The 12,335-nt window shown below is 44.0% G+C and overlaps 1 protein-coding gene across 1 annotated transcript in view; it reads right to left on the reverse strand.

Annotated features, from left to right (window-relative positions):
* LOC119400457 (BAH and coiled-coil domain-containing protein 1) overlaps positions 1 to 12,335 on the reverse strand; it is a 223,748-nt gene that overhangs the window by 24,951 nt on the left and 186,462 nt on the right. The window contains exons 22-24 of the mRNA XM_049418079.1: positions 7,998 to 8,115; positions 4,649 to 4,724; positions 2,596 to 2,704 (exon numbers count right to left, since the gene is read on the reverse strand). Of these exons, the coding sequence (XP_049274036.1) occupies positions 2,596 to 2,704; positions 4,649 to 4,724; positions 7,998 to 8,115 (303 nt within the window). The remainder of the gene's footprint in view (positions 1 to 2,595; positions 2,705 to 4,648; positions 4,725 to 7,997; positions 8,116 to 12,335) is intronic.

Consider the following 12,335-nt stretch of genomic DNA (forward strand, 5'->3'; position numbering starts at 1 on the left):
ACTCTGAATCAACTGAAAGTTTATTAAAGAAAATGTGACATTACACTAATCATGCTCACATAAGCATATTTTTCCAAGAAAAGCAACATTTGGCTACAAGACAGTACTTGCCCTGTATGTTCCTCCTTAGAGTCATCCTCGTCTATGCACGTGCTGCTTACAATGTGAAATTAAACTTCCTTCAATGTCCCACACGCACAACTCCAATTTATGACTCACCCTTAAATGGGTACTGACACCTTTTTTCGAAGGCGAGTTTACTCAGCCATACAAATCTCCTGTATGCAGAGACGGCTCTGAGCGAGTGTGAAGCTCAGCAAATACTGATAAGATATTTTAATTTGATATTAAAGTCAATTTCTCTATGAAACACCTACTGACATCGACACTAGCTTGACGTCATGCTTAGAGCACTGCACGGGCCCGGCCCGGGTCCGCTTTATGAAGCCCGAGCCCAGCACAGGCCCGTGGTTCTAAGCGCGGGCCCGGCCCGGGCCCGGGCGTACATGACCAAACCCAGCCCAAGCACGGCCCGGGTCCGGGCGTACTTGACTGTACCCAGCCCAAGCCCGGCCCGGGCCCGTCATTCCAAGCCCGGGACCGGCCCGGGGCCCGGGCGTTCATTACTAAACTAATCCAGGGCGCGCTTGTTCATGACCAGGCGCGACCCAGGCCCGCTAGAGGATATTAGTTGTTGATGATCATTATTAATGATGCCGTGCGCTTTTGTAGCGGGAGATCGGACGGAAAATCCGGTGTGTACATGCATCAAAATGTTGCTTTGCCCGCGGTGGTAGCTCAGCGGCTAAGCTGGTTCGCTGTTAAGTCCTAGGACGCGAGTGCGATTACCGCGGCCACGGCGGCCGCAATTTGATGGAGGCGTAATGCAAGAACACCCGTGTATATACTTATCTTTAGGTGCACGTTAGAGAACTCGAGGTGGTCGAAATTGATCCGGTGCCACTACGGCGTGCCTCATAATCATATCGTGGTTTTGGCACATAATACTAAGGAATATATATGAAATGTACCGTATGTGTCAACCGTGATCTGGCCCACTGTTAGTGCTGTTAATATATGTGTGTGTGTGTGTGTGTGTGTGTGTGTGTGTGTGTGTGTGTGTGTGTGTGTGTGTGTGTGTGTGTGTGTGTGTGTGATCTGGCGTGTTTATAAGGAAACCCCCCGCGATATCCTTGTTACTTTGACAAAGTCTGGTCCAGCAGACGAAACGTTAGTGAAAATATACAGTGCCAATGTACATCTATACTGGTGAAAAAAAAAAAAGCACTTCAACTGTTTTTCTATTTTTATTGCTAAGCTTTACTAAGAGCCAGCTCTTTGCACGTGTCACTTCAGCTTGGCACAGTATACCTTAGACCATGCAATGCATAACGGTCACGTGTGCTCGAAGGCCCGACTTACGCCTTTTAATGAGCGGGTCCGAGTCCGGCCGGCCCGCAGCCTCAAGCCCAGGCCCGGCCCGGGCCCGCCGGAAAACACTTCGGACGGCCTAGCCCGGGCCCGTGCAGTGCTCTAGTCGGGCTACAGCACAAATTTTGGTGACTTCACGCAGCAGTCTGGCTAGCGTTAGGCTAGGTACGGTACGGTTAGGCTAGGTACGTTAGGTACCAAAACTTCCAAGATGGCCACTTGTGCGTCACCAACGGAGCCACGGTGCGGAGTGGCCGTAGAAACATCACTATATCTTGTGCGAGCACGTGACGAGAAGCTCATATCGTGTTGTGACGTCAGGGTACTGTAGGAACCAAAACTAGCTTTTAAAAACATACTGTAATTACTTTTTCAGGTCGCACTCGCGCTTAGCGCTACCTTTTCTAGGCTCTTGAGGGCTTGACCTTTCATTTGACGCAAACAAACGACAACTGAAAATATTCGTGTCAGTACCCCTTTAAGCCTTGTTGGCTCAACATATGCTTTTCCGAGTTTTCCAGGCAACCTCTATACTCGCGGACAACTTTTCTTGGCAATGAAGGGAAGGCTACGGGGGCGGAGCTACTGCACATGTACTGCTCCGCGAAGTAGTCCGGTTCGGCGCGCGTTTCGAAATTAGTTTTGGTTTGTGAACCTTCCGTACCTCCTGAAACGGCCATTTGATTATTCGAGCGACCGTCACAGGCTTACACAGCCATCTCTTAGTGAAATTCGTCACAAGCTCCCTCGGCGAGTCGTCGGAAAAGCTGGAGGGTGACGAGCGCTCACCTGAAGTCGAAGACGCCATTTTGACTGTGAGGTGCACGTAAAAGGTGCGACGTTTTCACAGGTGCAAAAACGCGAAATGACACTGCATAAAGCAAAACAAATATAATCATCTACTTGGTGCGCGCTGACCCTCTCTTCAAACAGCGCCCCGTAGAAAATAAAGCAATGTTGTTTTTTTATTGTCACGCAGAAAACACGGACGCAATTGTGGGACTATAATTTTCAGCCAGTTTTCAGCGGTAGCACACGCGTAGTTTGGCTCTCTTGCCTTCCCTTCATTGCCAAGAAAAGTTGTCCGCGAGTATAGCGACCAACGCGCGAGTTCATACCAAACAAGTAACAAAATGCTGCAAGCCAACCAATGAATCTGCCCACCTTTGGCAACCAGACCAGGGTAGAGGCAACGATATTGTTGGCTCCAGTAGGCACAGACACGGCGCCCCTCGGGCACTTCCTTCAGCGAGCGTGGCTTCACTTCACGCACCTTTCAGGTGAAATCAACATATGCTGGTAAAACATGGATGCATAGTCGCAATAAAGGAGTCGCAACATATGCTTGTATGATGGTGAGGATGTCATTCTTGGTAATCTACAGCATTTTAGTAGCGAACAACTATAACCTCGTAAATGCCCTCATAACAACAGTTCTGTCTATAAAATTTGTTTGTGTTTTGCAGCAACTATAATACAAAGCACTTGGACAAATTTGTAGCAGTGACTGTACCTACAGTCCACAAGGTATAACAATGAACTTGCTTTTCACCACAGCTGAAACGCCACTAATCTCACTAGCAGGGAAAAATGAGTAAACTTAACCAAGTATGTCTGCAAAATAGTTAGCAGCAAGAGCTTCATTCCATCTATACTTACACATTTTCAGTAGGAATCAGTACTGAAACATTTTGCAGAACAAATTTCAATCAACTACAGTGACAATTCTAAATTTAAATCACTAGTATGCAATGGCAGGTGTCATCTTCTGGGGAGTTACTTCTACAGAAACAAATATTCCAGGCAAAGTGAAAATTTCACCCACTCACGTGGCATTACATATGTGGTATACTGTTCCTAAAATTTGTTAGTGGAACCACCATAGGTCGGCAAAAATTTTGGAACTCACTCAGACTCACTCAAAAAATATATTTTGCTGTGAGAGGTCACTCGGACTAAGATTCACCGAAGTTTTCCTCAACCGAACTCACTCGGACTCAGACTCACTAAACTTTTTCTCAACCGGACTCACTCGGACTCAAACTCACAAACATTTTGCTCAGCCAGACTAACTCAGACTGAGACTCACGGCTTGACCTGAGCCTGAGTGAGCCTGACTGAGTCGATTCATGAGTCTGCTGGCATTAAGTGAGCTATTCCGATCATGGTGGAAATACTCTTGAATGCCAATATCTCAAATAATGGGTGCTATAAGATACGCCTCTGTGTCTTGTACTTTCAAATACTAGATTTCAGGGGTTTCATCTAGTAAGGACGTTTTTATGAAATATGCGACTCACACAACATATTTCTATTAAGAAAGTCCTGTGAAAGAGTTGGGAGGTCATAGCACCTCCCCCCCCCTTACTCACGCCCCTGATCAATAAACATTGAGGTGGTGTATGAACGCTAGTGCGTTGAGGTGTGTGGGAATAGATCTGAGTACAAACGTAAGCCGATATAAGACTGATAGTAATGCAGATAGCTGAGTGGATAGGATCATAGGTCGGCAATTAAAGGTAGAGCTCACTCAGACTCACTCATGATATATATCTTGAGTTTAGGGCTCACTCGGACTCACAGTAACCAATATTTTCCTCAACCGGGCTCACTCAGACTCAGACTAACGCATATTTTTTTCAACTGTACTCACTCGGGCTCACAGTCACCAAATTATTACTCACCCGGACTCACTCAGACTCAGACTCACAGCTCGATCCGAGTTTGAGTGAGTGTGAGTGAGTGAGTGAGTCGACTCATGAGTGAGTTTGCCGACCTATGGGAACCATAGCTTGACGTAGACTCACTCGTGAATTTTCAATGTACCATTACTTTTGTTCAACTGGATTTAGAACATCCAATTTGTTGTACTGCATACAATGCTGATTCGAGATTATTGTGATACGGTGATTTACTTTGTAACTCTCTCAGTTTAGGAAAAATCTTGCTCCCCAAAAGGCACATGAAATATTTTACATTTTAAAATCGGCATATTATGCTAGAAAAATAATTGCATATTTGAAGTTCGCACACAAATATACTAAAACTCACCAAGTTTCATAAAAAAATTTTAAAGAGCAGTGTCCCTCCTTAAAGAAACGGAACAAAACTGCTGACTTTCATTTCAGTGCAGTATGCTGTGCATGCCTAGCATTGCAATGTTCAAAAGCACCCTGCACAGCATTTTCTAAACAAGAGGAAAGAATGCCAAACTTACCGCTGCTTTCAGGATCTCTTCGCGAGAAAATATGTGTGGTCTGTTGCCTCGCTCGCCATCCAGTGTGATGCCGTAGCTGCCACGAGGAAAGGACCAAGCATTTACTTATAATAAGAACGTGGAACTACAGTCGGATATAACTTTAGAAGGCAGGCGGCATTTCCTTCTCAAAGGCAGATGAACACAAGCCTGCACCAATGGGCACGCACTCGGGACCGACGTCACGAGTGGGACGGCCGGTGGCTCCGCCTTTGGAGAACATTGGCACGAGCGGGACTATTTCTTTAGTCGCGTAGGCGATCGACAGTTGTGCTTCGGTCGTCTGGGCGGCGCCTCTCCTGCCTTCTTAAGTTGTATCCGACTATAGTGTGGGATGTCGTGTCTACCGAAGCACAAATCCCAACATAAAAACAAACAACTGTTTATTCGATTAGCAGCAGCAGCAGCAGCGAGCGAGCATACCGACCCTACACGCATCTGGGTAGCGAAACAATAATAATCTTCCAAGCTGGGTGGCCTGTTTTTGTAGCCCCTGTCGATGACGTATATGTCGGGCGACACTGCGGTGGCGCTGTGTTTTATTGGAATGCAGTGCAGCGTGTAGCCATGTTACACCGGGCTGAATGATAGCGAGGTGGAGGCTGCGTGGGAATATGCACAGTGTGTGTCGCCACACTAGGACTATAATTCTCTATAAATGAATGAAGGCTCTGTGAGACACATATTAGTACTGTGTTTTGTGTTTTATTTCCAGATTAAAGTTATATTAAAGGATTCTAGAGTACATACACAATAAGCGGCTGTGCATTCCTGCTCTCTCTGCCTTTGCATCGGAGAAGTGAAGGAGCATGGCGCATTTATCTGCGTTCCTTGAAAACTAACCGAAAGGTAGTTCTATGACGGGTGAAGACGATGCCCAAAGACTAAAACCATTCAATGCAGATGATCCAATTCACTTATTTTGAAAGTGGCCATGAACAGCCTTAGTAACAGTGGATTTGTAATTCACAAAGCGAAAAATGAAAACAAGGCACAAAATGCGAACAAACACTGGCGCCATTCAGCATTTCAAATAGGCTTGTGCGAATAGTATGTTTTAGGTTCGAAGTGAATAGTGATTTGATCGAATAATTTCGAATTGAATTCGAATAGTACATATTACATATTATAAAGAAAAATGAGCATAGTTGTCATGACCCACCTAACCTGCACAATATATATTTTTTTAATTGAAACAAGGCATATGCAAATGTCATTGTTTTTGGTTCAAAGGAAGTGGAAGCAACTTTGAATAGTAGCAGGATTTGAATTTCGGTAGAATGCAAGCGATAACCTGTAAAATATATTACGTTTTAAAATTTACTACACTTAGAGCATATAAGCCAGTATAACAAGCTTTTAAACTTAAGAAATGATGAGGGTAATGGTGAGGGGTAATATGTTCACTTAAGGGGGGACATGGCACTTAAAAATTGTTTTTTATTTCTTGATCGATTGTGATGAAACTTTATAATTTTGTGTATATTTGTGTGCAGATTTCAAATATGCAATTATTTTTCTAGTATAATGAGTAGTTTTTAAAGTACAAGCTATTTCTGTGCCTTTTGGGGAGCAAGATGTTTCCTAAACTGAGAGAGTTACAAAGTAAATCAGCATATCACAATAACCTGGAATCAAAACTGAGTGCAGTACTAGAACAAAAATGCATGTTCTAAACCCATTAGAATAAAGTTACGGTGTGTTGAACATTTGCGAATGAAATCCCAGCTTGAAATTGACGCACTCGTAAATGTTTAACATATCATAACTTTTGTTCAAGTGGGTTTAGAACATCAATTTTCATTGCACTGCACACAGTTCCAATTCCAGATTATAGAGATATGCTGATTTACTCTGTAACTCTCTCAGCTTAGAAAAAATCTTGTTCCCCAAAAGGCACATGAAATATTTTGTATTTTAAAAACTGATCATTATACTAGAAAAATAATTGCATTTTGAAATCAGCACACAAATATACATAAACTCACCAAGTTTTACCAAAATCGATAATGAAATAAGAAAATTTTAAGAGCACTGTCCCCCCCTTAACCTTGAAGTGGGGCTTCGCGGCAGTGCGGATTTTTCCTGGAAAGGTGTATTCACGGTATGGCACCTCTTCACTGCAGTGAAACCACCTTTACAGAGAATTACTGCGGACTGATATACACCTATTCGTTCATTTCGAATACTTCGAAATTTCCAATAATTTAAATTCGAATCGAAGCGAGTTCGAATATTCGAAATTCTCGTGCACCAGCCTAATTTCAAAGAATGCCTTCCTGCACCCCGCAACAGAAAAATCCTGGCACCACCTCTATGGCCCGACCATGCAATTTGCAAACTCCTGAATAATAATAAACAGTTAAAAATTAATCACTAACCAGCATAGGTCGGCAAAAAATGTGGAGCTCACTCAGACACACTCATGAAATATATTTTACCCTTAGAGCTCACTCGGAATCAGTTTCAGCAAAATTTTCCCCAACCGGACTCACTCGGACTCAATGTCACCAAAATATGACTCACTTGGACTCGCTCAAACTAAGATTCACGGCTCCATCTGAGACTGAGTGAGTCCGTTAGCGCATAATTACCTTTTTCAACCATGGTGTCAATGCCAATATCTCGCATAAATGGTGCTCTACTTGGCGCCTTTTGATCTTGTACCTTCAAATATATAATTTATCGTGGTTGCAATCCAGTAAGGGCATTTTTACTGAAACAGATGACTCACATGAGATATTTTTATTAAGAACTACCTGTGAAAGAGTTCGCGGTGGAGGGGTGTCACCTGCCCCTAGCAACCTCCCCCCCCCCTTGTGACTCAAGCCTTGGATCAATAAATTTTGAGCGGGCATATGAACATTAGTGCTTTGAAGTATGTGTGAGTCAACGGGAGTATAAACATGAGCCGACATAAGGCTGAGATAGAACCATAGGTCGGCAGAAAAGTTCAGAGCTCATTCAGGCTCACTCAAGAAATATATTTTGTACTCAGGGCTCACTCGGACTCAGACTCACCGAAATTTTCCTCAACCGGACTCACTGAAATTTTTCACGACCGGACTCACTCGAACTAAACTCACCAAAATATTACTTACCCGGACTCACGGCTCGATCTGACTGCGAGTGAGTGGACTCATGAGTGAGTTTGCCGATCGATGCTAACCAGTGCTCTTGCCTGATTATATTTGTATGTACTTTCAAACTGACATTGTAGACTGGTCACAAATTAAGAAGTCTACAAACATGTACTTGAAGAAATCATAATTGTTAGTTCCTGGAACACTCAGAGTTGCTAGACACTTACACGTCTGGTGCCTGAATTTCGTTGATGTAGCCCGTATAGAAAAGGCCATCCTCCAGCATCACAACACGTGTGAGGTCGTGAAGATCCTCTGGCAGCAGGTAGCATTGCTGTGGTTGATCTGCATCAACAAGAGCAAAACACCTCAGCAAACAGTGCTTCCGAATCAGAGCTCACAATCTGCTTATTGAGCAATCACTGCACACCATCTAGGTTGCATCCAATCTTACTAGTATTTTACCACATTGTTTACTTGAAACAATGCTATGAAACAAATTGTACTTGTAATGTGCTGCTGTCTGTAAACTTTTTTACTCACACTTGTGAGCACACCCTGTAGCTGTTCACAAAGTCTACATCACAATTGCCATTCAATATAGCCCGGCGAAAGCAGTCACAATTGACAACCAACCAACACCTGGGCCAGTTGCTAACAGGGGAGCATCAAAAGGAAGATTACCAAGGAACAAAGCAATGTTTTTAAAACCAATACAGTTTCGCAGCTCCACTCGCGTGCCAGCACAGGTGGCCGACATGTGAACTCGCGGCGCTGCTGCTCCATTTTGCTTCACTTGCCGTGGCCCCCGGGATCGGATATGGCAACGCACCGTTGCTCTCAATGGCGCGTTGGCGAAGTTAATCGCAGAAGCGACGCACCTGCCGCAGCGATCTCAAGACGCGCGAGGAGTAGCCGCTTGCGACGCATTGTGAGTTTCTCTGTGCTCGCTTTCTCCGTACTCCGTGCATGATTCTTCGCGAACGGTGATCGCTTGGGAAGCAGTTCTTTCGATTTAGCACGTGTGAAAGGGATAAAGCTGAAGAATGTCATTTTGATGCGCGTGTTACACGAGCGGCTCGGAAACGAACACTGGTCATCACTTCTCCAAATCAGAGCAGGGACTTTGCAAGGAATTCTTCTGAACGTCCATCCCAACAGAATTGTGAAGACTAGCTTCGCTACAAGTTGCCTGACAGAGCTCAGGGAATAAGATCAGGTACCTTGATCAACCATAGTTCGCGTTGTACGCCTTTCTCAAGAAATGAGAATTAATTCGCCCGAAAATTAACAACGGTCCTCTGTTTTACAACTTGCTTAGTATGACAAATCTAAGTACGTGAGCCAGTGTCATTATCGCCTCCACAGAAAAAATGCGACTGCCGTAGTCGTGATCGATCCCGCAACCTTCGGGTCAGCAGCCGAGCACCGTAACCCCTGTTCCACCATGGCGTCTAAACACAGGTTGACGGCAATGGAATATTCGTGCGAGAGGACAGCTAGATGTGTGAGATTGTACCATTATTACAGGTAACGTTTGATTATCTTTTCATGTTCCTGGAGCTTAGCTTGTGAAATAATCGCTTTTTAAAACAGTTGAGGTTACTGAAAAAGTTTAAATGTCGGAATCTTGGCTGTCACGGCCGTCGAAAGCTGCAGCGACGATATATCACATGGGTGTTGTACCAGACGACGCGTGAGGCGTGATGCAAGATGGAACTGTAGCGCCGCTAGTTCTTGCGTTGGCTGTCGCGTACACTTCAGAGAGCAAGCGTCTATAGAAAGCAGCAAAACTGAACTGGTTCTCGAAACGTTGGAACAAAGCTTGGGTTAGGTGTTTATGGCAAGCAATCCCAAATGATGACAGGCAAACCACCGCTATTCCTAAAGCAAAACGTGTACAATCACTGCATATCGCCAGTTCTAGCATACAGGGCTGAAACTTGGAGGATGACAAGGAAACTCAACAAAACGGTTAAGGACCATACAGCAGGCGATGGAACAGAAAATGGTAGGCGTAACATGAAGAGATCGAAAAACAACAGAATGGGTCAGAGAACAAGCCAAGGTCTTAGGTGGTATTAAGCGATCGAAATGGACCTGGGCCGGCCACGTAATGTGTAGGACAGACAACCAGTGGTCAGAGCAACGAAATGGATACCAGTTGGATAGGAAATGCAGCCGAGAACGACAGCGAGTTAAATGGAGTGACAAAACAAGAGGCTCACAGGCATAAATTGGAATCAACTTGCACAAGACAGGCAAGTTGTAGATCACTGGGAGAGGTCTTTGTCCTGCAGTAGTTATAATACTAGCTTGACAATAATGATGATGACCTTTACGGGCTAACAAATGGTGACAAATAATTTGACATCACACTATATTGCAGCACACTGTAAAGATACAAAATGCAAATGAGAGCATGCTAAAGTGGACAAGAGGCCCTGTAAATATTGGCTGGCACAAAACAAGTCATACTTTTGTGTTCCTGAAGGAATGAGTCATCATCACTGGCCATTCTATACACTGTCACACTGGAGGGATACAGTGAAGGGATGAGGGTCTTGAAAAAGTTTCTTATTTATTATCCCATCTTAAGGATTAATGGCATGCATGTGCATCACTGAGTGGAGATTTCAAATCTGCAAACAGATTTCAAATATCTCATTTAGAAAGGAAGTACAGTGGACTCTCTGTAAACGGAAATCTTTTAAACAGAATTGCTGCTTAACTCTTTCAGGACCGTGTAAAAAAGAGGCAATGGGGAAGGGTGTCAGAAGTTTTTTTTTTTATTAAATCAAGTCATAGCGCTATATTTTTGTTACATACATCAAAATGAAGCTAATGAAATGGTCTTTCATACAGACCGAAATATTACACATAAAGGTTATACATAGTAATAATAAAAGATATCCTATTGAACACTTGCTGCAAGGACAACATAAAAAACTTGGAATAAACATAGATACTTCAGCAGAAATACTGTAGTATAAAAATTTCAAGATACACAAAACATGGCTCATTGCCTCTTTCCTTAATTTGAAAAGTTTGGTAAACATATCTACAACACTTTTTTTTGGTGTGCTTCAAAACAAGTGCAGCATTCATGCCCCATGGCGCTTGTGCCACCCAACGAAACAGTTTCGTGCAGTACTCAAACACAAATGTACTTTAATGTACTGCAAAAAACATTTGTTTTCAGCTCGGTTTTCTTGTGCTCCCAACTGAGCTTGCGATTCTTGTGCCTGTAATTTTTCTGGCTTGTGGAGCACTGCCTTGCGGATAGAGGAGGTCGAGGGCTGGCCTGGCATCGTCAAGATTGAGAAGCTGATGGATGAGCTCTTCTTTAAAAGGTAAATGATCAAATGCGGTGTTTCTTGAAAGCTCGGCGATTTCTGGGAGTAAACTGCGTTGCGCTTCGATTAGGCCGAAACTCTTCACACACATGCAATGCCAATGCAGTGGAAGAAGAGGGTCTTCCACCTCCGCCTCCACCTCTCATTAGAACTTGATAGCAGCCAGTCATTTGATCTGATGTATCCACCACTAGCATGCTGGCATTATAATCATGGATAAATCACAGAAATTTCAGTCCAGGTGTTTCCCCTTTTTTCCCTCCTTTCCGCAGTGACCTTGTCATTTGCAGTGTGAACAGTGTTCATCATATTCACAACATGCTGGTCTTTCCACTGAAGGTAGAGGACATTATGAGCAACCACCGAATTTCACCATGTCGACATTTTTTTCCCACCGGGCATCCTTCAATTCAAAAGGAAACCCTCGGCGATCTTTTTGTGTTGTTCCGCAAGCCAATGTCTTTCCGCTGAGGAAATGATCAAATAGGCACATGGTAGTGTAAAAATTGTCCGTGAAGATCCTATACCCCCGATCAAGGTACCTGTCGCATAGCTGGCAAAACTACATCGTAAGCCAAACCATGGGGTCCTGGCTGCTCTCGCTTGCCGGTATATATGCTGAACTGCATAGTATATCCGGGTCAGCCAAGACCCACAGTTTATAACCCCACTTTGTGACTTTGGCTTTCATTTACTGTTGGATGCCAGACCGTTCTTTCGACTTCACCATATGCTCGTCCACCAATAGATTGCGGTGTGCTAAGCTATGCTAAGCAGTGTGCTAAGCTATGCCGAAACTGAAAGTCTAGTGATAAAACTACATGCTAGATGGCAATACATGTAAAAATGCGAAAAAATTTGAACTTGGCAGCGCGCGGAAAGTCGTCGATCATATATGATCGATGCTCCAAGGGGGTAGTCCCTGTCATGAGTATATTGACTCGTGGGCAAAATATGGAGAAGAGGAGGAAGAAGAAGGAGTAAGATAAAAGAACGGGTTTCAAATGAAGAAATACAAGATAAAGAAAGAAAAAGAAGACGAGATATTGGAGACAGAAGAGAGAAAAGAACATGCAGAAGAAGAAGTAAGAAACGGGCACGAGAGGTGACATGGCTGGGAGAGGAAGGACAGAGGGCAGAGGGCTTGGAACGAGGAGAGGTATGGACGAGGGGCTGCAGCGGTACGGCATTCACCCAGAGACCGCTATC

This window comes from Rhipicephalus sanguineus, chromosome 7 (genome assembly GCF_013339695.2).
Source record: "Rhipicephalus sanguineus isolate Rsan-2018 chromosome 7, BIME_Rsan_1.4, whole genome shotgun sequence".
NCBI classification, from domain to species: domain Eukaryota; kingdom Metazoa; phylum Arthropoda; class Arachnida; order Ixodida; family Ixodidae; genus Rhipicephalus; species Rhipicephalus sanguineus.